The following is a 27,460-nucleotide window of genomic DNA, read 5'->3' as shown; positions in this document are numbered from 1 at the left end:
GCATCAAATACCTTGATAGAGCTGTATTTTTTTGGTTCTGCTTGTACCAAGAGAGATGACCTAATGACCAGCCTCCTCTGTTTTGGCCACCGCACTGACTTGTGGACTCCTCCGTTCCAGCAGCAAAATTCAGAAATCCTCACACAAGAGCAAATTGACCAGCTTCACAGCGATAACGTTTCTCTAAGACACAGTGCAGACTGCATTGCTTTCTGCAAAGCTCTTTAATTGTCTGGCTCTGTTTCCTGCCAGATGCTTGGCAATATTGTAGCACAGGCCATAGAGAATATGCCTTGAGGGAAGAAACTGAATTTGCTGTGTTGTTTCTCTTCTAAGAAAACAGTAGTAGGAAAACCAAGAAACATCCATTAAGAAAATACCAATGTATGTGACTTGCAGGGAAAAAAAGCTGGTCCTTTTTGTCACTTTGATATTTGGACAAAAAAATTGTGTGTGCTCGCCCGTGTACACAAAGAGAGAATTCTTAATGGAAAACCCTACTGAGTGCAAACCTACCCCCTACTGACATCAACATTTGCTGAAGTCTAAAATGCTCCAAAATAATTAGAGATGATATTTAAGTTATGTAAAACTAGCTTTTGAAGTCTGCAAAAAGTGCTGTAGCACCTTAGAGAATGCCTGCAAGATTCTAATTTGGGGAACTGAATGCGTACCACATCTAATTCTCTCAGCCAAAAAATCCACAAGGGACATCAGCCAATGTACAGTTAGTTGAGGACGATGATCCTGGGTTCCGTGCAAGTTCTGCCACAATGTTCTCAGTCACCTGTGTCATAATTGGGCTCTAGATTCAGGGGTAGGCAAAGAGACACTTCACATACTTTTGGTTATGTTCTCACCAAGCCAGCGATGACAGACAGTTGCTTGCACAAGAGCTTCCAACAACTGGGTGCCCTACAGGTGTTCAAGACTACAACTCCATTCAGCCAGTCAACTGTGCAAGGAACAGCAATGAGGTAAGCACCCCTGAATTCAATGGGACTTATTGCCAGGTAAGCGTGTACAGGATTGCAGCCAGTTTTGTGCCTGGTTGAAGTATTAATGCACCAACATCAGTACACTTGCTTGTGAGCTGTCCCAATGATTGGAATGGGAGGCTTGTGAATTGCAGCGGTGGCACTTTGGTCTAAAGCTTCTTCAGCTGTTTTAAGTCCGGGGTAGCCAATGTGGTGTCCGCCAGATGTTCCTGGACCACAACTCCCATAATTCCTGAATGGTTATGCTGACTGGGGCTGATGAAAGTTGTACTCCAAGACCTACTTTACATATATCCTCAAAGTAACTATTTCAGTCATTGTTTGTAGGGATATAGAACTTGGTGATTAACAGTCCCAGAAAGAGAGAGAGAGTGTGTGTATTCCAAAAATTAAAATGCAGTATCATATCATCTACAGGTATTTGTTTTTTTAAATACTGAGCAACAACATACTGGTATTATAGAGGGTCACCTGCACTGGTGTGATGACAAGATTTTAACTCAGAATTTGTCAGTGAGGCATGGACTGTTTATTAGTAACAGCAGGGCAACTTAAGTGAACATTTTCCTCTCTCACCATTGTCATCTCAGTACAATAATATCGCCAGTTTACTCTATGCCATGGTTTATGAAGAAAGAAAGAAAGAAAGAAAGACTCATTTATAAGACAGAGTGACATGAAAAAGAAGCTCAGACCTTGAACAGGTTTTATACCCTTCTTTGTCAGGGTAAAATGTGCATCCATATGGTCTTGTAACTGACAAAACTGAAAATGTAGTTCCGAAATTCAGAACATACCATTACTCTTCAAAATCAAGCAAAAACAAATGCAAAGTGAATAGTAGCTATCAAATTGCCTGAGTTGTGTGGTTTTTCTAAAATGTTGCTGATGACCAAGCTTTAATAGACTATTATAAAAATAATTTACTAAAGCACCAAATACATACTTCTGAATGTTTTTTGCAGGTATTGTACCAGCCTCTGCCATTATTTAGTTACTGTAAGAAGATCAACATTTTAAAAAACAATTTATAGACTTTACATACTAGCAAAACACACTGTCCTCCATAGTGTTAACTCCCTACTTGGTGTGGTTAGGCTCACACTCTAACTGCAGGGTGCTAGCCAACATGAACCATACTCAGAGCATGCAATAAATATATAAATGCATATCCTAAAGTGTCCAAAAATACATATAATAGTAAACTTAACATACAAAATGAATTCAGTTGTTCAGATGATTTCCCATACAGCAAAAGAGATGCATTTGGAGCCTGCTTTCATTTGTGCATAGTCCTTACACTGGATAAGGAGAAGTGGCAGGGAGAAAGAACACTGGCAACACTATTGCCAATGGGATTTAAGTAACCTGGGCACATTGTTAAAACAAATTTCAGTTTATGTATTGGTTCACACAAATAAAGAGAGTCCTGGAACAATTTACAGTGAGAATTGCATACAAAATATAATTTAAAAATCAGTTAAAACCAAACAAGCATACCAGAAATCATGAAATAGCATGAAATAACCACCCCGTCCACATAGGAATTAACACCAAAAATAAATAATTGAAAATCAAACCCTTAGTGCTGTCCAAATGCCAAAGAAAATAAAAAATATTTTCAGCTGGTGACCAAAGGATAACAAAGTTAGCACCGGCTAAGTTGCCTTGAGGACAGCTTTCCACAACTGAGGAGCCACCGCAAAAAGGCCCAAATATCTCTTGCAGGAGACACACAAAGAAAAGCCTCAGATGTTGATCACAGGGTCCAGGCAGGTTAAGCAGCAACTTATGTTATTTTTGCAGAATGGGGGTCTCATGTAGCCACATGACCTTTCTGGAAACCATTCTGCACCATTCTGGAAACTTCAAAACCTCTCAGCTACTTGGGTAGGGGCCCACAGTACAAGTCCTTCCCTGACTAGCATCCTATTTGCTTTTCAATATACCTATACAGTTCTGTTTCATGGTTGTGCAATGTTACTACTTATTGTAACAAGGCAAAAAAAAATGCTGCTTTTTTCCTACTCTGAAAACAAACTATTCCACTACATATATTGAAAGTTATGGCCATGTTCAATCTTGAAAGACTGCTAGATAAGCAACAGCTTAATTGGCCACCTACACAATTATCAATTATCTTCGTTCACCAGCATGACATTTTGTAAGAAGCAGCTTTTTGATAGCATTGTGCCTCTTGCACCATAGATAATCGTTTGTCAGCTTCAAAAAAGCTAGATGCTAAGTAGAAAGGCTCATTATTTTCCATTGTTGTTTGTAACTTCTCTGTGTCACTGTCTTTCTTTTTCCTTTCAGATCAGCTTACTTCTCTTATTATAGACAACTGAACTTAACGAACAAAAGCTAAGCAGATAGCAAAAAAAATGTAACAGGGGCTGCAATCTACTCAGAAGTAAGTCCGACTGAATTCAGTGGAGCTCACTCCCAGGTAAGTGGGGTTAGGACTGCAGCCTTCATTATTGCTTTAATTCCACAAGCTGGAAATCAACACACCAATGAAGAGGGTGGCAAATGGCTTGAGCATGTGCCACCTTGAGTCTGGTCATGAGCAACAGAAGCAGGGACACATTAAAAGGATTTACTCTGTGAAAACTGGGACTTCTGCAACAATGAATAATTAGTTAAACAAAAATGACCATATTGATCTGACATGGAATGTATCCAACAATGGTCCTGGGCTAGTGGAAAACAGTTCTATCTAATTTTTGCCAATTCCACCCTATCAAATGCAGCTTTCCCTGTGCTCTTTCCCAAAAGCTAATTCTGAGGATTTGGGGTCCCTCCAGAATAGTATGAGACATATGGCATGGGGGGGCTACAGAAGGCAAGGGGTTTGGCAAAAATGGACTGTACCATCTTGCAAGAATGGAAGCACTTTTCAATAGTGCAAAGTTGCTGAGTGACACAAGCCACCAACTGCTATTGTTCCTATTGCTGATTCACATCTTTAGATGAATGGGCAGTTTTTAGAGGAGGAAATCACTCTAGTACAGGGGTCAGCAAACCTTTTCAGCAGGGGGCCAGTCCATTGTCCCTCAGTCCTTGTGGGGGGCCAGACTATATTTTTTTCTATGCCCCACAAATAACCCAGAGATGCATTTTAAATAAAAGGACACATTCTACTCATGTAAAAACATGCTGATTCCCGGACTGTCCACAGGCCAGATTGAGAAGGCGATTGGGCCGCATCTGGCTCCTGGGCCTTAGTTTGCCTACCCATGCTCTAGTTAGGGAAGTTTTTAATGTATGATTTTAGTGTATTTTTGGTTTCTGTGGAAGCTGCCCCGAGTGGCTGGGGAAACCCAGCCAGATGGGCGGGGTACAAATAATAAATTATTATTATTATTATTTTATTATTACTTGGGGTGCTTATCCCCACCATGGATTTGAAGATATTGTGTGTACATGATAAGAAATAGGTTTGGAATTGCCCAAGAAAGATGTTAGATTGTTTTTGTATGCCACAACTGCAGCTAGAAGTTTGTTAGCTAAGACTTGGAAATCACAAGAAGTCCCAACAGTAGAAGAATGGCAGGTGAAGATGGTGGACTTTTTGGAGCTAGCTGACCTGACTGGAAGAGTCCACGACCAGAAGGAGGAGGAGCACCAGGAAGAATGGATGAAATTTAAAGACTATTTACGTAAATACGTTAAGATAATTTAATTGGAAAAACCTGCAAATATTAGATAGGCTTAGGATTTAAGTATGTGATGTTAGAGAATAATATGTTTAAAGTTAAAATGAAAAGAAAGAAAGATGTCAAGTGATTAAGTTAATATTATGAGAAAAATTGGTTTTGGAAAACTGTTACAATGATATACACTGAAATTCAGGTAGGGGGATTTGAGGAAGTCACTGAACAATGTCACTAAGATTGGATCAAGTTTAGTTATGATTTTTGTTTGTTTGTTTGTTTGTTTAAAATTTTGGAAAATCAATAAAAAAATGAAAAAAGAAAGAAACATGATTAGTAATTAGTTTTATTTAGTTGTGACCACTGCTTCATATAACCAAGTATTCATATGATGAACACTGTCATGTGAGTCAGCCTAAGCAGATACTCAAATATCTACACAACAGATATTAGAAAGTATTCAGAGATTATGGTTGTTTCGCCCACATTTTCAGCAGACCCTTTCCCCCCAAAGTATTCCTTTTTCAGTGATTTTCAGTACTGATCCATGATTTATTTGCACCTTCCTCATGCTCTCAGCAACATCATCACATAGATATATCTGATTGGCTGTGCATTGTGGCAATGCCATGCAGTTTCTGATTAGGTGAGATAACTCATGTGACTAAGGACCAAGGAGAGAAGCAGGAAATGCAGGTGTGGGTGGGGAGATAGAACAATGTTAATCGGGTTATTTTTTTCCAGCACAAATTTCCAGGCCAATTAAATTGTAATTTATACTTGAAAATCAAAGTTCACGTGCTATTTCACCCAAATATTTGATACTGTTAAACTGTATAGTTCCTGATTAGTGCTGAGTTGTAGATATATTCTAAAACAGTTCTGTAACTTTTACTACCATACAATGTTTATATAGCATTTAAATTACAAGGCACTTAGTGGGAGGTAAGTCACTATAATTATGATCTATATATGAATTGTCCAAGGCCATGCAATAAAAAATGAGTTGTCTACTAGAAATGAGTTGTCCAAGGCCATGCAATAAGAAAATGGCAGTGATGGGGTTTGAAGCCTATTCTCTATCCATTGGACTACAATGCCACTAAGAGAGTTCACTGATCTGTGTAGGATGATTCTTCCAAGCACAATGATTGGTACTAGATAGCATCTCTTTGATCTCTCCAAATGTTCACTGCCTAGGAACCTTTCAATGAGCATTACCCAAGAACACCAAGTGGAAATCACTCCTTTGAAAACACTTATGCCTCAGAAACACTGCACTTCAACCTGAGCCCTAGGTAAAAACTTTTTAAAAGCAAGGTTCATAAATGGTTAAGCATAAAATATTGTAACTGACTGGAGCTGGCAGCCCACAATACAAGCCAGGCTTCTCCTGAAAGTTATGAACAGGGTGGAAGTGAAATGCACTAAAACATTTACTTGCACACTGACTGGTTTCAAAAGAAAGTTCATCCCTTACACCTGTCTGTGAAATACCCAGAATCAATTGCAAGTTTAGAAACATAGCAGAAGTTCAAAGGGGGTCTTTTCAGGATTCTTATAAAGATCTACAGAGAAGCATGTTAAGAAATTAATAGTTAAGGTAAGTTCCTGCTCCTATAGCCAACAAAGAATGAGCCACTGGGAAGCATTATTCACTTCCACAAATATGTGAAGGTGAAACTAAGAAGTGTGCCTGAGTTGCACTTTTTCGCCTCCCAGCTAATTAATATTCCTTGTGTGCCATGTGTTTTAGATTGCAAGCCTGAGGGCAGGGAATGGCCTGATTCACAAGCCACACTAAGCGTGAACACATGAATGTGTGGGATCCTAGGGAGCAGCTTGCAGCTGCTTTCTCCTCCCTGGCCCTTTTAGCTGCTGTGGTTTAGCTCAAACATTTGGCTTAGATTGTTGCCGGAACCCAGGCTCATGGTTAAACCCTCTCCACACTAACCACAAGCTCAGCAGCTGCAGGCTCCTCTCTGGGAGCTGACATTTGTGAGTCTCACTAAGCCAATGTGATACCAGAGGTGGATTTGGCACCCCTCGCCTCTCACTTTCCATTCTGCTTTAAGGTTGCAGAGCCCCTTGCGGCATCCCCAAGGCTCTTTGCCCAGTGCAAATGAACTGGTCCCACACCCCTAAATCTGCCTCTGGTGATGAGCAAACCATGTCATCATCTTATTACTGGTGTAAGTCATTCCGGGAGCCTATTTTGGCTGAAAAGCAGGTTAAAATGGTTTTGAAGATAGATGAATATTTAATCCCAAAGTTTTCTTAGAGGTTTGGTTGTGGATACTAAGAAGTCTGGCAGTGGGATGAAGGTATGATCATTTCCTTGAGAGGTTCAGAGAAAGAACGGCAGGAAAGGCAATGCTGCTCTATCACTGACAGTGAGTGTTTCAATGTACCAGCAGTGAAAGTAAGATAAAAAGACACTACAACGCATCTCACCCACAAGGGCTTCTAACACTTTCGGGAAGCCCTGCTGATATAACTGCTTGTGTGCAGATCCTACAGAGCATGCCAACGGAGAAAGGAAGGTCACTTAGAGATACCAAATCCACATTTCAAAGTACTAGCATCAATAAAAGGTCTTATCATGGGGTTTTGTAGGTAACTGAAAATAAGCATTAATAGCTGTGCACTCTGCTTTGATTGAACAGGTCTTTAAGACCTAAACCAATTAGTAACAATTCTTTGATGCTTAATTTGTCATTTCACTTAATTGATTTTTTTTTAAATCCCATTTATTTCGTAGGCGGATAAAAAGTGATATGTTTGGCTTTTCTCTAGGCAGACTAGTTAAAGTGGCTAAGCTCTTAGTACAATATTTTTCTGGAAATTTTCAAGGAAAACAAACACAGCAGCATGTAAGGCATATACAATTGAAAAGGACAATTGATGGCCATCCTGGGTGGAGAAACTGTGGGAGGACACACCTATGAAGAGAAGCTCTGAATGTACCACACCCTTAATCTGTGCGATTGCATACTGAATCTTAGTGAAATTACAGCAGAGATGTCTCCTTCCAAACATGTGGATAGCCTTTTAATTCATTAGCACTGCATTCTGAACCCAGCCAAAGAAAAAATGGTTCCTTGTTCGCTTTTACAACAGCATTCAATAGGCAAAAGAATCAGACTTTAAAGGTCAGTCATTTTTAATGAGACAATAGGATGAGTTGAGATGACAGGCTTGATGTGTTGTGGTTTGGACTAATATGTTGGTGGGATCACATCCTAAACTAACAACAAGAGCAGTCTCCGTTTGAGCAGCTCATTCAGTATACCATGTCCATCAGCAGCCAATTCTGGATGTTTTAAGTTCAGGGTTTCTCAAATATCTCCCCACATGCATGAAAAGAATTTCCTGAGTTTACTCAAATGAAGCTGCCCTGGTAGTGCTCTCTTTTCAGTTAGGGAATAAGCAAGCAATGGAATCCATGAAAAGCAAATAAGGTCATTGAAAGTAATTCACACTTCCCATGGCAATGTCTGGATCTCCCTAGCCTTTATATGAAAAACAAGGTTTAAATCCAACCCAGGGGCACTTTTCTTCACAGAATTTACACAGAAGTAGATCTACAATTTAATCCTAATCTATTGTCACATGCAAAGTAATAAACAATGTCCACAAATCTGAGCCAATTACCTATTATAGTTTTCTTTCTGTAAAGCAGTCTGTAAAGAAAATACAACACCCCCCCAAATGCCAGTGGTAAAACACACACACAAGAACACGAACTGAGGGCAGATCCATTCCGTACATTTAAAGTATGTTCAATACAAATTCAACACACATTGCAAACACACTGCATATATTACCCAGTCATTCACATAAACTATCAAAACTGCTAAAGAAACACGTGTTTACTGGCATAATGTAAGAGGAAGTGACAACTGATGATCTATTCCTTTAGTGAACAATGACTTAGAAAACTCCTAGATATTTGTGTAGTGGCAGCAAACTTATATAACTATGAGGATTAACTGCAACACTGCCTCTGAAGACGGTTTGGAAACTTCAGCTGGTGCAGAATTCAGCGACCAGGCCTTTGACTGATTAACATTCTATAGCCTTTTAAATGTGTTTGTGGGAGTGGGGTTATCAGCTTGTTCTTGTTTTATTATATATTTTTTGTTCTAATTTTGTATTTTTTTATGTTGTAAACTGCCCTGTGATCTTTGGATGGAAGGCAATTAAATAAATAAATAAATAAATAAATAAATAAATAAATAAATAAATCCATCCATCCATCCATCCATCCATCCATCCATCCATCCTCACCTCAGTGGATTTCAGATTTTTCTTGTAATTCTGTTCACGATTGGAGATATAAGATTATCTCAGGGTGGATCCATTCCATATATTTAAAGGACATTCAATGCATCAGGAACTCATTGCATCAGGAAATCAGGAAATCAGCCCTGAGTGCTCACTAGAAGGACAGATCATGAAGCTGAGGCTCCAATACTTTGGCCTCCTCGTGAGAAGAGAAGACTCCCTGGAAAAGACCCTGATGTTGGGAAAGATTGAGGGCACAAGAAGAAGGGGACGACAGAGGACGAGATGGTTGGATAGTGTTCTCGAAGATACCAGCATGAGTTTGACCAAACTGCGGGAGGCAGTGGAAGACAGAAGTGCCTGGCGTGCTCTGGTCCATGGGGTCACGAAGAGTCAGACACGACTAAACGACTAAACAACAACAACAATGCATGTTTAAAGAACATGACACACACCCCATTGAATCGTGGGGACTCTAGTTTCCTGCAAAAAATTGACATTTCCAGTGCTCTTAAACTACAGTTCCCAGGATTCCATGGGCAAAGTCATGTATTTTAAATGTGCATTGGATATGTTTTAAATGTATACTTGGCGTATGCCCTGAATCTTACAAATGGGATGGGTTTGGGTTTTTTTTACACCAGGCTATATTAATGTAATGGGATAAAAAATAGTCCTGTGCATTTCCCCCCCAAGTAGAAATCAACCTAGAGAAGCAAATAAGTGCCCTTCTTCTCACACACAACACATGGCTAGGGTATGGGAAAACGTAACCACCATGAGACACATTTCAATTTGGCTTGGTTTATAATAATAATAATAATAATAATAATAATAATAATAATAATAATAATTTATTTATACCCCGCCCATCTGGCTGGGCCTCCCCAGCCACTCTGGGCGGCTTCCATAAAAACCAAAAATACAATAAAATATCACACGTTAAAAACTTCCCTGAACAGGGCTGCCTTAAGATGTCTTCTGAATGTCAGGTAGTTGTTTATCGCTTTGACATCTGCTGGAAGGGCGTTCCACAGGGTGGGCGCCACTACCGAGAAGGCCCTCTGCCTGGTTCCCTGTGGCTTTGCTTCTCGCAATGAGGGAACCGCCAGAAGGCCCTCGGCGCTGGACCTCAGCGTCCGGGCAGAATGATGGGGGTGGAGACGCTCCTTCAGGTATACTGGACCGAGGCCATTTAGGGCTTTAAAGGTCAGCACCAACACTTAGATAAATTCTAAAACCGTTGATATCAGTTTCTTAGTTTTTGTTTAATAATTACTGTTTTTAAAAGCAAAAAAATTATCTGGGGAAAGAGATAAAAATGTACTTCTCCTGAAACACCACATGGCAACATTCTAGTACCCCAATATACATTGCAAGTGAGATTGAGGCAGTAAAACATTTCCTCACATACTGGTAGTGTACTTCATATCAATGACATGTCTCTGACATTCTGCACTTTCCTTAGAGCTCTCTTATCAACATACAAATGGTATTCAGACCTTACAGATTTGTAAAGACAATATGAATCAGCCTGAAATTATGTAGTTATGGAAAGCTTTCCACCTGTTTGAGGCTTGCCATCCTGGTTATATTATCACTAGTAAAGTAAGGATCCCTTAAAACGTGGCAAATTGAGAAAAGATGAACAGAAGCTCTCACGATTCTTAATAAAATTCTCATCGGGGCAATTTTATTTTATGTTATTTTTCTGCCATGTTCAGGCTTATGAACTCTGGATTTTGCTTTTTTCTAAAAAAAAAGGTAACATGATAATGAAAAAACAATGAAAACTTCAATTTCCTAGGGATTTCTTCTTCTCTGGTAAATAAGGGTAGGTCCTATGTATATTTTATACCTGTGCATCTCTTGGAACACTAACAATAATAGTGCCTTGAGGAACTGTACACCACACAACCTGGTTCCTGAAAGATAACACGAGGCCTTTTTGCTCTCCCATATTGTTTTCATGTTGCTTAACACTGTTGTGATTTCTGAGTCTGATTTTCAAGTGCCTAGGGGTTATGCCAAACTCTTTTGATGCTTTTCTTTTAAATATATATATATTTAAAAACATTGGAAATAGTTGACAAAAATGTATTTCCTCTGGGACCACAATATTCAGTATTGGTATTAAGTGCTTGCTGTTTGCTGAACCAGTTCAGACCATCTTTAAAATATCAATCCATCACCTTGCATGCTGCAAGAGAAAATGTGTGCATGTGTTAACAACTGACAATTCCCAGTTTTTCCTTCTGTTGCAGTTAAGCAGGAAGCACCAAAAGGCATTATACTTCATGGTATACCAACTCTGGATTTAGCTAGGGCTGCCATATGTCCTGATTTTCCAGGACATATTCTGGAATTTGCCTCCAAAAATGGCATCCTGGATTATTTTTTTGAAATCGGGTAAATGTCCTGGAAAACCAGCAACAGGGGTTAAATTGTGTCCAAAATGCCATAAAAAGCTCAAAAACTCAAATTATTGTAGCTTTTACTAAAAAATAAATAAAAAAGTTCAACAAACAACAACAACTTCGTCCTGATTTTCACTTTTAGCAAACCTGCTTAATAGAAATTGTAAAATTAAATCTGGGAAAAGGACTACATGCTTTCAAGTTCTCCAGCCCCTTGTTCTTTGCAGTTACCTTTTTCTGAACCTTTTTGAAAGAAAAATCTCTCTCTTTATTACTTGGATGGCAGACTATTTCTTATAAAAAGACCAACAGCTCCAACTCCTTCCCTCTATATTGCTTTTTTAAAAATCAGATCTATCAAAACATAGACCCCACACAGATGTCCAAATTATCCCAGGATGAGCTTTAGTACCCAAAAGTAACTTTTTTGTCTATATCATCCTAAAAAGCAGAGAGAAGGAATGTGTTCAATACTTTTTGTCCCAGCAGCTGGGTGACACTCTAGACCTAATGGACGGCACAAGCTATTGAAGTGATTCAGCATAGTGTGCCTGAAAGATGAATTGTAAGAGAGACAGATGACAGTTTTATAACTCTCAAATATCTGTGAAGTGATGGGCATCCCACTATTCTTTTCAAAGCTGACTTATCTTTTAACCTATCAGAAAGGCTCATTTTCTACAGCAAAGTACTGTCAGCAGACAGTCAAGGCAGCACCAGCAGCACAGCGAAACAGTTTAATGGACTATATTGTGTTGTGCTTGAGATGGAGAAAAAAATAACATCTATTTATTTTCAAACTGTGTATGCCTTTCCAGAAATTCTCTCTCCCTGTCCCTGCTCAAGACCACTTTAATCATTCAAGGCTTCATACATGCTGGTTTACAAAGTTGGGAATATGTCTTGGGGCTCAACACTTTCCCTCTACCTCTCCTACCACACACTGGCTGAAGCATGAAGATATTGGCTTATATTAGGCCAGAGTTGTGGTTTCCTGGATTGTTAATTGACACTAAGTATGGAGCAGTTCCAGTATACAACTATAAACATGCTGTCTTTATGGACCTAATGGGGAACTCTAGCACAATACAAGCCTTGAACATTACACCAAAATCAGGATATGGTGTGAGGAAAGAGTGCTTCTTGCTAATTCCCAGGTTCATAAACCGGGTTTATAAAACTTAAAATGATTCTCTGAACTGGACCACTGTCTCCTCCCAGATTTAAAAGTGGACCATTTGACCTTATTATTATTATTATTTAAATGTTTTTATTCCAGAATTGCAAAAATGATCATTGCATATGTACGCAACATTTGTGTCCCTAATAGATTGGATGAGGGAAAGCAATGTAATGCATATTGCCAATTGATTCAGTAGCAGGATCAACACAATGATTTCTGTTATAAAACCCCCAGAAACTCTACTGTGGAAAGTGTGATTCATATTCCATTATAACAAAACAGAATTAAAATTAAGTAGCACACCCTAAAAATGCAGTCTTAGTATTGCCAGGATACTGTGTTTGGCATTCTTCAAGCTGACTTACCGAACATCTGTACAGGTTATACATGATATGCACCGACTATTTGTTGTAATGAGGTTCAGTGCCACAGATGTCTCACTGTCAGAGGTTGGGTGTGCTCCACATTTAAAGTAGAATTCCTGCAATATTGAAGAAGAGATAAAAGGAAGATTACATACTTGCACTTCATGTCCTCTCTTTATCTTAGTCGAAGTGAAGTCTGAGGCAGTAGATAAATCACTACTGCCAGTGGAAAAAGGGGATGCTCATTAGGAATGCTTTAGGAAGGATGCCTCACAGTATCTTTGTACAAGGTGTATATTTTGCTCTTTGGACATCATCTGAAGAAAGAGAATGCATTAGCACTTGCATAGATTCTGTGACGGTTTTCTTGCAGGAATGAGGGATTAATGGAGAACCAAACTGGTACAGAAATAAAAAGGTCCTGGATTCTACAAGGATTTATCCACATGCAGGAAGCTGTTTCCTCACTCAGACCTTACTCACAAGAGTCTGTTGTTGAGTAGTGGATTTCCCCACATCCAGATCCTAATCAAGGTAACATATGTACACTTCCACTTATAGCTTGGGAAGCATGTTAGAACCAAGGCAAGGCAGTGCATGAATGCAGCGGAAGCTAAACCAGAGAATGAGAACTTGTGTCCCTTCAGATGTTGCTGCCTTTAGCACCCTTCAGCCCCAGCCAGCATAGGAAATGGTCAGGGGTGATGGGAGTTATGGCCCAAAAAATATCTGGAGGGCCATCAATTCCCTACCCTGGTCCAGGATTAATGAATTTCTGAGTTAAAATCCAGAGAATAGAAGGTATTGCCCTTTGACTAGGCAGAGACAGAAAGCTAGACTCTTCCAGCTCTATTTCTATTAATACATTGTGAGTAAAGCATAACTCTGTTGAAACCATCACCAAACATACCTTTAAGCTCTGAGAGTATCAAGAATCTGGTCTATAACCTTATATGGAAATACAAACAGAACATGAGCAGAAATGTTGCTTATCAAAAGAAGATGTTTATGTGGCTGTTTAAGTATTGTAGAAGGAGTGGGGACACCCCCCTCCCAAAAAGACATTACAGAAGCATAAAAAGTTACCCAGTTAAAAAGTATATCACTGGAGAGCTTCTGTACAGTTCTGTACAAAGTGTTGTAAACCCAACAGAATTATATCTACTGTTAAGGGTATGACAAAGTGTAAACAGAGGACATAAATATCCCAGCAACAAAGAACAAAGTTTACTGTCATGACACACTGTGCTGTGTGCTGCATTTAATAAGGAATATACTTTTATTGATGAAAGGGATTCTGTCGTCCCCCCCAATATATAGTTTACTGCCTCCATAGTGCTTTTTGTTTTTTTACACAGTCATTTAATGTATAGCTAGCAAGCAGGTGTCAGGACTGGTCGTTGTCCTCTTCAGATCGCCACACAAATGCTTCTTGTTCTTTTATAACTTTTTATTGTGTATTAACAAACAAACTTATAAATGGTTCTTATCTTTAACTATTCTTCCTCAGAGTCACTTCTTTCAGATACCTTCTGAGCTCTGCTTCTCCGTGACCAGCCACCCTCAAAATGGCGAAGGCGCCCTTCCCTTCGCTTTCCCGCTCTTTTTTCTAACCTCCTCACTAGAGCTTGCTTGTATCTCCCCTCCTCCCAATCTGAGCTAGAACTTAACCCTTGCCTTTCCTGGGAACATCCTGTCCCTCCCTGTTCCTGTTGCTCTCTTCTGTTCTCCTCCCCCCCCCCCAACTTGGGGAAAACATTCTCCCTCTGGGAAACTGGACATTTCTAACTCTAACTCTCCCCTGACAGTAGGAATGCAGCTCTATGGTATAATTTGATCCTATTCATTTCAACTAGGTATTTTCAAAATTTGTCAGACCTGTAAACAGCAAGAACCATTTCCAGGAGAAACTCATGCCCACATTGTTCTTCATGATATGAATAACTTGCCGACTGCACTACATCATGTTGTATTGTAAACAGCTGATGGACCAGAACAGATATATTATAGCGGTGTTGACTACTGGAGTCTGACAATGCATCGCATGAACATTTGCTTCTCCCAAAAAATAAAATATTGTGATGTGAAAAACAACACCCCCCCTTTTCTGAGTATTTTATAAAAACAGATAATTTAAGTCTGTCTTGCAAAGTGGTGATTCAATCATGACCACAAGAAGTGTTTTAGAATATTGTAGAATATTATTATTGTGCTGTTCTTTCTGAATTCCAACTTGAAATTGAGTCTAAGAGTCTAAGAAAAAGTCTAATGCTGTGAAAACCCAGTAAAAAGGATAAAAGAATGAAAGCACACAATTTCTTCCTCTCTTTCTATTTTGCCCTAATAACATTTATCTGGATATTTATCAAGACTTTGGGATCATTGACTTTGGGATTTGGTGTCAATACTAATGGTTAATGACTTGCAGTTTCACCAAAATGCACATAAAATCTGTGTTCACACATTGATATCACCAACATTTCCTTGAACATCTTTTTTTTATTCCTGCAGGGGTGTAATACCACTGGTTAAGATATGGTTCTGTATCATAAACCTAATATGAATTTTAAAGTTGGAGAATTTAAAAAGACAACTTTCTCCAATGATTTGTCCTTCTGCCATTATTATTAAAATTATACATCTGTTAAGAATAATTTATATATTTGTAGGCTAGAATCCTATGCACTCACTTAAATGGGAATAACTCTCATGGAACTTGATGTGGCTTACTTCTGAGTAAGGTAAAAGGTAAAGCTAAAGGACCCTTGGATGGTTAAGTCCAGTCAAATTCAACTATGGGGTGTGGAGCTTATCTCTGCTTTCAGGCCGAGGGAGCTGGTGTTTGTCCGCATACACTTTTTCCGGGTCACGTGGCCAGCATGACAAAACCACTTCTGGCATATGGAATACTGTGACAGAGTGCACGGAAACGCCGTTTACCTTCCCACCACAGCAGTACCTATTTATCTACTCACACTGGTATGCTTTCAAACTGTAGGATGCACTGTTAATGTCATTCCCGTGGCAAAAGTGGAGCTAATGGCCCTCGAGTCCCTTTCAGATAAACAGATTTGTAACAGAATACACTGTAACTACGGTGAACTGCTAGGCATTTAATCATTAATATGATTTAGATATGAAGTTTAAATTGATATAATGTGGGTCTAGTTTCTGGGGGGTTACAGAGCAATCCTAAGTGGGGTTGGGGAGCAGTGCAGGGATGGATCCATTGCTGAATCACAAGCCCTGTGAGCTTGCACCAGGCAAAACAGAACAGGTGTGTGTAAGAGCAGTTTTTCTTTCTTTTTCACTATGCCAGCTCCAGGCTGGCATAGCTGAGGGAACAAAGAATTGAGTCCCTTTGGGGCATGCAAAGGCTTTGAGTGCAGCAGATCCCCATCTCTCAAATGTGCCATATAATGGCTTTCTGCCTACTTCTGCTGGCAAGAGAACCACCAGCAGTAACTTTCCACCTGTCTGGGCACAGCTGAGGCCTCTGCCATCAGAAACATTCCTCTCCACTGGATAGGTATCATTCCGCAATATTAAGCCCTTTCTATCATCAACACCATTGGCGGAGTTTCCTGCTACACCCAAAGCAATTCCCACCGAACCTGTGCTATTATTTCCGACAAGCTTCTTTTATTAGCAGGGAAGGAAATTATGACACATAAGAAGCTACCACATTTCTTACACATGGATATTCCATTAAGTTGTAGTTAGCTACATTGCTGTCTCCAGAGACCAGATATTATAACTTTCATCATTAGTAATTAATCTGCATTTTGGAAAAAATGTTGCTAATTATTTTTGAATTCTAATTGTGTGTGCTCTCTGTGTAGAATGCTGTGCAAGTTATTAACAGAAAGGAAATTATTAGTTCTTGTAAAGCAGCCAATAGATGTACGTTGTGTGCACAATCCTTTTTTGTTTGTTTTTAAAGGACAATATTGCCATAAAAAGCATGATTACCAAATATACAAGTAACATTTCTCCCCAAAATTAAATCCAGATAATATTTGTTTGCTGATTAACAGGCTGGCTACAAACCTCAAAGAACTTAATCCATTGTAGTACAGTTAACTCTCAAACTATCCAGCCTCTTGGTCTGTATGCAGTTAGCATTTTGCTTCAATGAAGTAACCCTCTATTTTCTATGCAATACTTGGAAGAACAGGCTAACACGCTAGAAGTGTGTGTGTGTGTGTGTGTGTGTGAGAGAGAGAGAGAGAGAGAGAGAGAGAGAGAGAGAGAACTCACCCATCAACTCTCCCTCTAGCTTGATTAAAAATACCCGCTGTTAAACAACCAATTTTTTGAAACACTTTTATCAGATTTGTTTGACTTTCAAGCCTGTTCCAATACTCAGTCCTGTCATGCTCCCATCCCTAAGACACAGGGAGGGTTCAAGTCTAAGACTCACTCCCTTATCCCATCCCCACCTACCACTGAAGTCAAGCCCTCCTGGTCACCTTTGGGGCATCACACCTGAGACCCCCAAAGAGTCTCTTTCAGACTTAGTTTATTATCCAAAGCCTCATGCACTGAGTCGGGAAAAAGGAAGTATGATTAAATTGCATGTAGAATCATAACTTCCCCTCTGTGGCCTAACACCTCATTCAGAAATATTTTTTAAAGTGTTCTCATACATTTCTCACCCCCGCTCCCCGTTCGCTCTCTCCCACAAAGGTCAGAGTTGATCTATTAACTGAGACCAAGCGTACTGGATCTGGACAGCCTTGATGAAGAACTGGCAAAGGAGTCTGAGCCCAAAGAGCTTTTATCATGAATAGCAGGTCTTTTCTCCGACTTCGCCAGAGGCATTCTGAAAAGGGCAGTGGGTTCAGTCAGTCAGCACACAGACAGAAAGCAGATATCGGAGAGAGACACTCACATTGCTCTATTGTCGATGGTCATATTCAATTTTTTGTGCACTTTCAAAGCCTTTATATTGAGCTACCCAAGAACTTATTGCTGCCCGCTTACTTGGAAATGCTTTGACTAAACTTAGAGATATACATTATTATCAGCAGTAATAGTACAACTTGTTATGTAACATTTTTGCCCACCTGAGTCACTGTATTCCCTCTCACTACATCAAAAATGGGAAATCTGGTGCTCTTCAGATGTTGTCAGACTACAGCTCCCACCTTCAGTTATGATGGGCCATGCTGGTGGGACTTGAAGTCCTGCAATATCTGGAGGACCAGAGGTTTCCTAGTTCCTTCCTACATTTTTTTCAAATGAAATTTTGTGGAATTTCACAAATTAAGCAATGGGGCAAGGAGAGTGTCTTGGGGCAACAAGAATTTTTAAAAAATACTTCTGCCTCAAAACAGCTTACAATCTCAAATAAAAAACAACTCTGGTCAGCAACCTTGCAGCTGCATTTTGTTTTTTTGTTGTTGTTTTTTTATAATATTTTTATTGGTTTTTACACATATCAAAAACAATACAATACAAAACAAAACACAAACATGAAAAACATACAACAATAATTTGACTTCCCCATACCTTCCCTTCGCTACATCCTTATTTTGCCCTTTTTTTCGAGCAACTCATCAGTCCATTTTTAATCAAGTCCCTTTTAAATTTACTTAAAGTTTAAGATTTACAGCTGTAATTCTTTGTTTCCTGCCCCTTGACATCTTATCAGTCCACAATTTTACAATAATTTTTAAGATATATTTTAAATTTCCTCCAGTCCTCTTCCACTGTCTCTTTCCTCTGGTCACGGATTCTGCCAGTCATCTCTGCCAATCCCATATATTCCGTCACCTTCGACTGCCATTCTTCCAGAGTAGGTAATTCTTGCATCTTCCAATACTTTGCCAACAGGATTCTTGCTGCTGTGGTTGCGTACATAAAAAATGTCTTATCCTTCTTTGGTACCAATTGGCCGACCATGCCCAAGAGAAAAGCCTCCGGTTTCTTTACAAATGTCCACTTAAGGACTTTCTTAATTTCATTATAGATCATTTCCCAGTAGGCCTTAATCTTTGGGCAGGTCCACCAAAGATGATAAAAAGTACCTTCAGCCTCATTACATTTCCAGCATTTGTTATTGGGCAAATGGTAGATCTTTGCAAGTTTGACTGGGGTCATGTACCACCTATAGCTGATTTCACCATTTCATCCTGTGTGTTCCATTTCAGCAGCAAATTATACATTTTAGATAAATTCTTAGTATTGGATTCTAACAATTCTGTTTCTAACTTTGACCTCTCCTTCTGAAAACCAAGTTTCCTGTCCTGCTTAAATGTCTCATTTATCTGACGGTAATGTAGCCAATCTCGAACTTTATGCTTTAGCTTCTCAAAACTTTGAAGCTTCAGTTTTTCACCATCATATTCTAAAATTTCACAATATTTAGGCCAATTAGAGTCCATGTTAAGTTTTTTCACTGCTTTCGCTTCCATTGGTGACAACCACCTAGGGGTCTTACTTTCCAGTAAATCCTTATATCTATTCCAAACATTATACAATGCTTTCCTGACAATATGGTTCTTAAAGCTTTTATAGACCTTTACCTTGTCATACCACAGATATGCATGCCAACCAAAACTATTGTCATATCCTTCCAGATCAAGAATGTCTGTATCTTCAAGAAGTAGCCATTGCTTCAACCAGCAAAATGCTGCTGATTCATAATAAAGTCTTAGGTCTGGCAGGGCGAAGCCCCCTCTATCTTTTGCATCAGTTAAAATCTTAAATTTTATTCTGGGCTTTTTGCCCTGCCAGACAAATTTAGATATATCTTTCTGCCACTTCTTGAAGCAGTCCATTTTGTCCAGAATCTGCAACGTCTGAAATAAGAATAACATGCTTGGCAATACATTCATCTTAATAACAGCAATTCGGCCTAACAAGGAAAGTTTCAGCCTAGACCATATATCTAGATCTTTCTTTACTTCTGACCAGCATTTTTCGTAATTATCTTTAAATAGATTCACATTTTTAGATGTTAGATTTACCCCCAGGTACTTAACCTTTTTTGCTATTTCCAACCCGGTTTCACTCTGAAACCTATCTTTCTCCTCATTTGTTAGATTTTTTTCCAGCACCTTTGTTTTCTGTTTGTTTAATTTAAATCCTGCGACCTGGCCGAATATCTCCATTAATTCCAAAACTCTTTTGGTGCTAGCTTCTGGCTGTTGCAAAGTTAACACTAAATCATCTGCAAATGCCCTTAACTTATATTGTTTAGTTCCGACCTGTATTCCTTTTACCAGCTGGTCCTTTCTAATCATGTTTAGTAAAACCTCCAGGACAGATATAAACAGTAAAGGGGATATAGGGCATCCCTGTCGTGTACCTTTCTCTATTGGTATTTCATCCATTACCACATTATTCACAATTAATTTAGCTCTTTGTTCAGAATATATTGCACCTATACTGTTTTCAAACCCTTGGCCTACCCCCATCCCATGGAGATTCTTCTTCATAAATTTCCAAGAAATGTTGTCAAAGGCTTTCTCCGCGTCCACAAAAATCAAAACTACCTTTCTGTTAATGTCCACATCTAGCAACTCCAAAATGTCTATAATATTCCTCACATTATCTGACATGTGTCTCCCTGGGAGAAAGCCTGTTTGATTCTTGTGAATCTCCTCTGCCAGTACCCTCTTAAATCTTTTCGCTAAAACGTCTGCAAAAATTTTATAATCCACATTCAGGAGTGATATCGGGCGGTAGTTCTTAACTTGATGTTTCTCAGTTTCTGTCTTCGGTATAAGTGAGATGAATGCTTCTTTCCACGATTCGGGAGCCTTTTCCCCCTCTAGTATCTGGTTACATACTTCCTTCAATGGTTGTATTAACCATTCCTTAAGGGCTTTGTAGTATTTCGCAGTTAAACCGTCTGGTCCTGGTGATTTCCCCAATTTCATATTCTGAATGGCACCCTCTATTTCCTGTTCTGTAATTTTTTCATTCAAAATCCTTTTATTTTGTTCTGTAATTTTTGGTAATCCATACTTTCCAACAAATTCCTCCATTTCTTGTTCGTTTACAGGCCCTTGTGCATACAATTTTTTAAAGAAGCTTTGAAAACAGTTACTTATCTCGTTCGGTTTGTTAACAAGCTTCCCATCTATTTCCAAGGATGTCACAGTATTTAACTTGTGTCTCTTTTTCAATTGCCATGATAGCAGCTTCCCGCATTTATCTGCTGATTCAAAAGTCTTTTGTCTCATTTGCTTTATTTTCCATTCTATCTCTTGATTCATCAATTCCATATATTGTGTCTGATAATATTTTATTTCTCTTAAGATCTCCTGAGACTTTGGTTTAGATCTCAATTTCTTCTCTCCTTCTTTTATCTGTTTCAAAATCTTTTCCTTTCTCTCATTTTGTTTTTTCCTCTTTATAGAATTCTGCTGGATTAGGAAACCGCGCATCACGGCCTTACTAGCGTCCCATACTATTCTTTTCTCCACCTCCGTTCTCAAATTTATCTCAAAATAGTCCTTCACTATTTTTTGGGCCTTTTGATAAATTTCTTCATCTCTAAATAGGGTGTCATTCATTCTCCATCTAAAGGTTCCAGCCGTTGTTAATTTCATTTCCATCTTAACTGCATTGTGGTCGGAACAGGTTTTTGTGCAGATTTCTGTTTTTTTCACTCTTGGTGCCAGATTGCTAGAAATCCAAATTTGATCAATTCTAGTCCAGGTCATTTTTGCTTCAGAGAAGAAGGTTCCCTCTCTTTCCAGAGGGTTCCTTGTTCTCCAAATGTCAATCAAGTCCATGGTGTCAGTGAGTTCAAAGAAAGTCTTTGGTAGTCTCCCATCCTTGGATATTACTTGTCTTTGAGCTTTGTCCATATTTGTGGAGACAACTCCATTCAAGTCGCCCATCAATATGATTTTAAAGTCCATAAAGTCCATTAAAGTCTCATGCAACTTCTTGAAAAACTCTGCCTTCCCCTCATTAGGAGCATAAACCCCAACAATTAAAATCTTTTCCCCTTGAATTTGAATTTCTACTGCCAGGTATCTTCCTTCATCATCTTTAAAAATCATTTTTGGTTCCCATTTTTCCTTGGCATAAATCACCACTCCTCTTTTCTTAACTTTGTCTGAGGAAACAAATTCCAGTCCTAATCTCTTATTTATCAGAAGTTTCCTATGTATCCTGGCAATATGGGTTTCTTGCAAACAGATTATGTCTAACTGTTCTTTCTTTTTCGGGGATGGTTTAGACCATTGCAGTTCCAGCTCAGAAGTTGCAGGGACATTTTGTTATTGTGTATTTTTCCCACCCACTGCTCCAAGTTCTTGTTCCTCGTCAGTCGGTGCTTGGTTCAATCCAAACGATAGGTTTGCAATGTCCGGTATTTCCCTCTCTCTCACGGTTCCTTTCTGAAAGTCCTCAAAATTTCTCTCCAAAAAGTATTCTTTGTCTTGAATTGTTTTTATTTTGATTTTCTTCCCTTTGAAGTTGAAAGACAGCCCTTGTGGGAATTCCCACCTAAATTGAATGTTGTTTTGTTTCAATAGGTCAACTAAGTCTTTAAATTGTGTTCTCACCTCCAAAAAATATCTGGGAATATCTTTAAAAATCTGTATTTGGGAATTTTTAATAACCAATGCCTTCCGGAAATGTAGATTCAGTATCTTGTCTCTTTCTTCCTTGGATCTAAGGGTGATTAAGCAGTCCCTTGGTTTCTTACCTTGCTTTCTGCCAATCCGGAAGGCTGTAGTTATTGCGAAATCCTCTTCCTCTTCCTCCAATTCATCACTCCAGAATTCTTGGAACTTGTCTGTAAGGAATTCCCCAAGCTTGTCCTCTTCCTCTTCAGGTACCAGTCTCAGTTTCAAATTCTTGCCTTTCCTCTCCAATTCCATAAGGGCCAAGGCTGCATCATGTTCATATACTTTCTTTGCAATAGGAACAAATTTCCCTTTAGTTTCCTCGGCCGTGCTCCTAGCGCTCTCGGCTATTCTCCTTGTTTCTGTACTTCCCTGAATTAGACAATTAATAGAATCTGTATTAGACGATATTGTCGTTGTGTTCAAATCCAATCTTGTTGTCAATTCTGTCAATTTCTTAGAGTTCTCTGTAGATTGCTTGGTAAGTGCTTCTAAAGATTCATTTATCCTGAGTAAAGCCTGTGTCATAGAATCCATTGATACTGTTGTTGTTCTTTCCTGTGCAGCTGATGCTCCTGACAAGGAGCCTCTTTTCTTTTGAGCCTGAGCCTGCTTTGCTTTGGATCTTGTTGATATTTCATCCAGTGGGCCACTCATATCTCAAGGTCGTTCCCACAGGAACAGCTGCAAGTGGAAAATCCCACTGTTTCTGCCTCAGTACAGCAACAGTCTCTCTTTTAGACCTCTAGAGGGAGTACATTATATCCAATACAGGAACAAAGAAACAGGGAAAGAAGTAGCCATACCAAGTTCCAAAAGTGAAAGTCCAAGTAAAAACCCTGCTTTGTTGCGATTTTAAATATTACAGTTTCTGTCCACTAAAGTCCCGTTATTTTGCTTCAGATAAATCTTACTTTGTATCACATCTAGTTTGACAGTTCACTCCCAGGCGCTCGCTACCCCGGCAGCCTGGCCAGAGGTGTTGACAGCGGAAAACTTCCGTTTCCAAACTCCTCTCTTCCACCAAACAAAATTAAGTCAATTTTTCTTCCCCCCCTCTCCCACTCTCCGGGGGGGAGGTCCTCTTTCGATGTCAGGTTAACGAAGTTGCGAAAGATAAATACGATCCCTTTAAATGCAGCTTACTTTTTTCGTTGCTCAGTCAAACATGTAGTTCCGGGAGGCTGACTTCCTTAATTTTTGCCTGACCCGTTTTCAGCCAAATCTTCTTAAATTCTTAAATTTTAGAGTCCCGTTCCCTTTATTTGTCAATCTTACTCACGGGTATTATTTCCAATCGGTAGTTTCAGGAAGGAATCGGCGCTCTCCGTCAATGGCGACGCGGCTTCGCTCCGTGGGCTGGGTTGCGATCCTCAGCACCGCGCTCACACCCGCTGCCGCTCCAGAGCCTTTAAAAAGGCTCTTTCGCGATACCGGGGGGCGCAAAGGTGCCCACCGAATCTCCTTGCTCACAGGCTTCAGCACCTGTGATTTTAGGGGTCCCCCGCTCGCCGTAGCGGGTCAGACCCGAACTCACGGAGCAGTCCTGCTTCGGAGCTCGAAGCAAGGACCGCCATTAACGCTGGCGCCGACCGGAAGTCTCTCTTTGCAGCTGCATTTTGAACCATGCTCTCTGGAACCCTGCCCACCATGGCTAATTCAAGCTAGAGGGGAGTGGGGGTTATCTTTTGGGAAGCCCTCCATGGACCCTGAGGTACTTGACAACTAGATCACCTCCTAGGTCATGTTCAACATCCTTTTAATGTACAAAGCCCTGAACAACTCAGTCATGTTACCTGAAAGACCACCTGGACTGTAAGAGCATTTATACCATCTGGAGAAATTCTACTTGTGCTATCACACCATACAGAGTCTCATAGGGCAGTGACCCAAAAACAGGCATTTTCTGCTGTGGCCCCTGTACTGTAGAATGCTCTTCCCTCTCTGCCTTATATGAAGCAGCAATTGTGAATTGTTTCAAACATCTTTTGAAGACTTATCTTTTTGCTCATGCTTTCCTTGATCTACAAGAAGGGACCCTGGTTTATGTGTCTGAATTTCTGTTCCATTTGCTTTCATATTTCCGTATTATTGCTTTGAGCTTATGTTTTTCCTTGAATGATTTATTGCTTATATTTTAGACTCTGCACCACTGGATATTTTTGAAATATTAAGCAGTTTACTAAGCCTTTTAAATAAATGAAGTGTCTGCTACAGAGAGGTTTTGGACATGATTCTCCTGGGGAAGAGTCATTAGCTCAGTGGCAGAGCAACTGCTTTGCATGGAGAAGGTCTCACTCAATTCCTGGCATCTCCAGGAAGGGCCAAGAGAGACCTCTTTCTGAAACCCTGCCAGTCTGTGTATAGACAATCCTGAGATAGATGGACCAACAGCCCTATTTAGTGTAAGCATCCTGTGATGGTTCATCCCAGTCCTCCTCTCTAGACAAGTTATACCACAAAAATATATTTCCCCCCCTCTCTCTCTACCAGCATCGTTTGATGTAGTTAGAAAAATTGAAGCCATGATTAAACCCATTTTCAACTGTCCGCATCCTCCTTTTGCATACCTGGGCAATATGACACAAAAATTGCAAAACCATAGCTAGAGGTCATAGTTTGTTGAATCCAGCCTGAATTATTTGAGGAGGTAAGTGCCAGCAATAAAATTTAGGTCACGATTCATCCTAGCTGTATTGAACCCAACCCACTGCATTAACATATAGATTGTTAAAGATATGTATGGTCTAATATGAGCTACAAATAAAGCTTGGCATCGAAGAAGCTATTTAAAATGTATCTCCATCATCTTATGCTAGACATCGCTGCTGATTTTCAGGTCTTACATGTATATATCAGCCCTCAAAGTAGAATCCAACTGTTCAATTTTATTATCAAGTGTTTCCTGTAGAGAAACCATCCATTCCTCCAGGCTTAATTTCCACAGGCAATCAGATTTGAATTTGTATGCCAATTTAAGACTCCAAAGGGGCTCCATGAAGGAAAAGTTCAAATACACTAACAGACTGAGTCCTCTGGCAATGTCTCACTTAGAAGAGGAAAAGAAACACTTTATTGTCAGATCTGTGTGCCCTTCCCTTTTCAAACAAACTAACCAAGCCTTCACGAAAAAGCCACTGATCAAAGCCACATAACAATTACACAAGTACACTAAAATAGGAAAGGAAACTATAACATTGGTGAACTAATCTACACGACAATGTGTATCCATATAATCATATTTCTCAAAGAGATTCAAGTGAACATAATCTAGAAAAAAAAAACTTAATACATGCAAGGCCATCCAGCCATTTTCCTCCACCCATCTCCAGCTGCCTTGTATCCCTTGAATAACTAGTCACAATAATTCAAACTGTATCAGAGACAGTGAATCTGGGATTGCATATAAATTCAAACTCTTTTACGTTAATTTGACACTCAGGGTGTGTTATTTCATCTAGTTCAGAGGGGTTTACAAAGGAAACAAACAAACAAAAACCCATGATGTATGCTTTTTAAAAATGGGCAGAGAAACTTCTGCAGACTATGCTAACCAGCAGTTTTTGATACTGTGGCCTTTGACGACATACCACTCCGTTTTCATAGTTCCAGCAAAAGGAGTTTTCCTGCTAGATCAGGCATGGGAAACGTGTGGACTACAATTCCCACCATCCTTGACTATTTGCCATGCTGGCTGGGAATGGTGGTAGTTAAGAGTCCAACTATATTTGTTCCCCATTACTGTTCTAGATAAACCAGAAAGTATGCCAGGTGGATTGCATTCAGTTTAGTGGGACAGATAAGTTATTACTCAAACCTGGTACAAGAAGGTTTTCAGTATGTCCTTATGAGTGGGTATCTGACTCATGTCTTCTGATGCCAATAACTCTTCACTTTATTCAACTGTGTAACCCATACCCACCCACCCATATTGCTAATTTAAAATTAATAAATAAAATAGGATAAACCCTACAATAGTAGGGATCATGTATGATTGTTTGAAAAGACAAATATCCCAGTGATGTTCTTTTCAGTTCTTAGAACAGTTCAAAACTGTCATTTCAAAATTTATTAGCATTGTACAAAAGACAATGCATATTTTATGAAAGAGAAAATTGGGTTTTTTTGTTATATCATACTTTTTTGCTGGACTGGGAATGACTTTGACTTCTATCAAAGTTTTGCTTAATGGGAAAATATTGTATTACTTGTCTTCCCCTTTTTATTCTTTTCTTCCAAGATTTCTTTCAATGTGGTCAGAAGTAATCTTACTTCAAGGTGTGTGTGTATTTCTACCGTGGCAGAATATTCATTTTATATAGCACATCATGAGGCCCTAGAATTATTAACAAAGTTGACTTTTCTTGTTGAAAAGCAGGGGTAAGAATATTTCCCCCTTACTATTATTCTAATTCACTCTGTCCTATATCTGGTGCTCCTAGGTCAGTGAAATCCTATACAGATCTACTTAGTAAGCTCCACTGAATATAACTGAACTTACCAGTGCTTTTTTTCTAAAAATAAATGTTTTGGGGTACTCTCATTTTGACTCAAGAAAATCACCATTTTATAGTTCAAATCAGGAAAAATAAATACAGTAAATGGACAAAAGTACCAAGATTCACAAAATGTTTAGGGGTATGCGTACCCCCGCGTACCTCCAAAAAAAAAAGCACTGGAACTTATCCCCTAGTAAGTGTACAAAGGATTGCAGCCTTTGGGGTGAAATTCCATACTGAGTTACCTGGAAGTCATATTGAATTCAACAGGGCTTACTTCTGAGTAGCCTTATACAACACAATCAAAACCCAAGGTCCACAGGGATGAGATGATTTTGGTTTAGTGAATCTTGGGCATTCCCACCTGAGCCAGGCTTTAAGTCTCTTACTCCAGCACAGATCAAGATCTTCTGAATGAGCAAGCTCCTTAAAATGGCATAATTTATGTCAGTGTAAACCCCA

General features: G+C 39.4%; 1 protein-coding gene across 3 annotated transcripts in view; it reads right to left on the bottom strand.

The window, feature by feature from the left end:
• PRKN (parkin RBR E3 ubiquitin protein ligase) overlaps positions 1–27,460 on the bottom strand; it is a 604,066-nt gene that overhangs the window by 288,883 nt on the left and 287,723 nt on the right. For all 3 annotated transcript variants that reach the window (XM_081906896.1, XM_081906894.1, XM_081906895.1), the window contains exon 6: positions 12,907–13,022. In XM_081906896.1, coding sequence (XP_081763022.1) covers positions 12,907–13,022 — 116 coding nt within the window. The remainder of the gene's footprint in view (positions 1–12,906; positions 13,023–27,460) is intronic.

This window comes from Podarcis melisellensis, assembly GCF_964234715.1.
Source record: "Podarcis melisellensis genome assembly, chromosome: 3".
Classification (NCBI taxonomy): Eukaryota; Metazoa; Chordata; class Lepidosauria; order Squamata; family Lacertidae; genus Podarcis; species Podarcis melisellensis.
The sequence above is the reverse complement of the archived record's forward strand: the minus strand, read 5'-3'. Positions and strand labels throughout refer to the sequence as shown.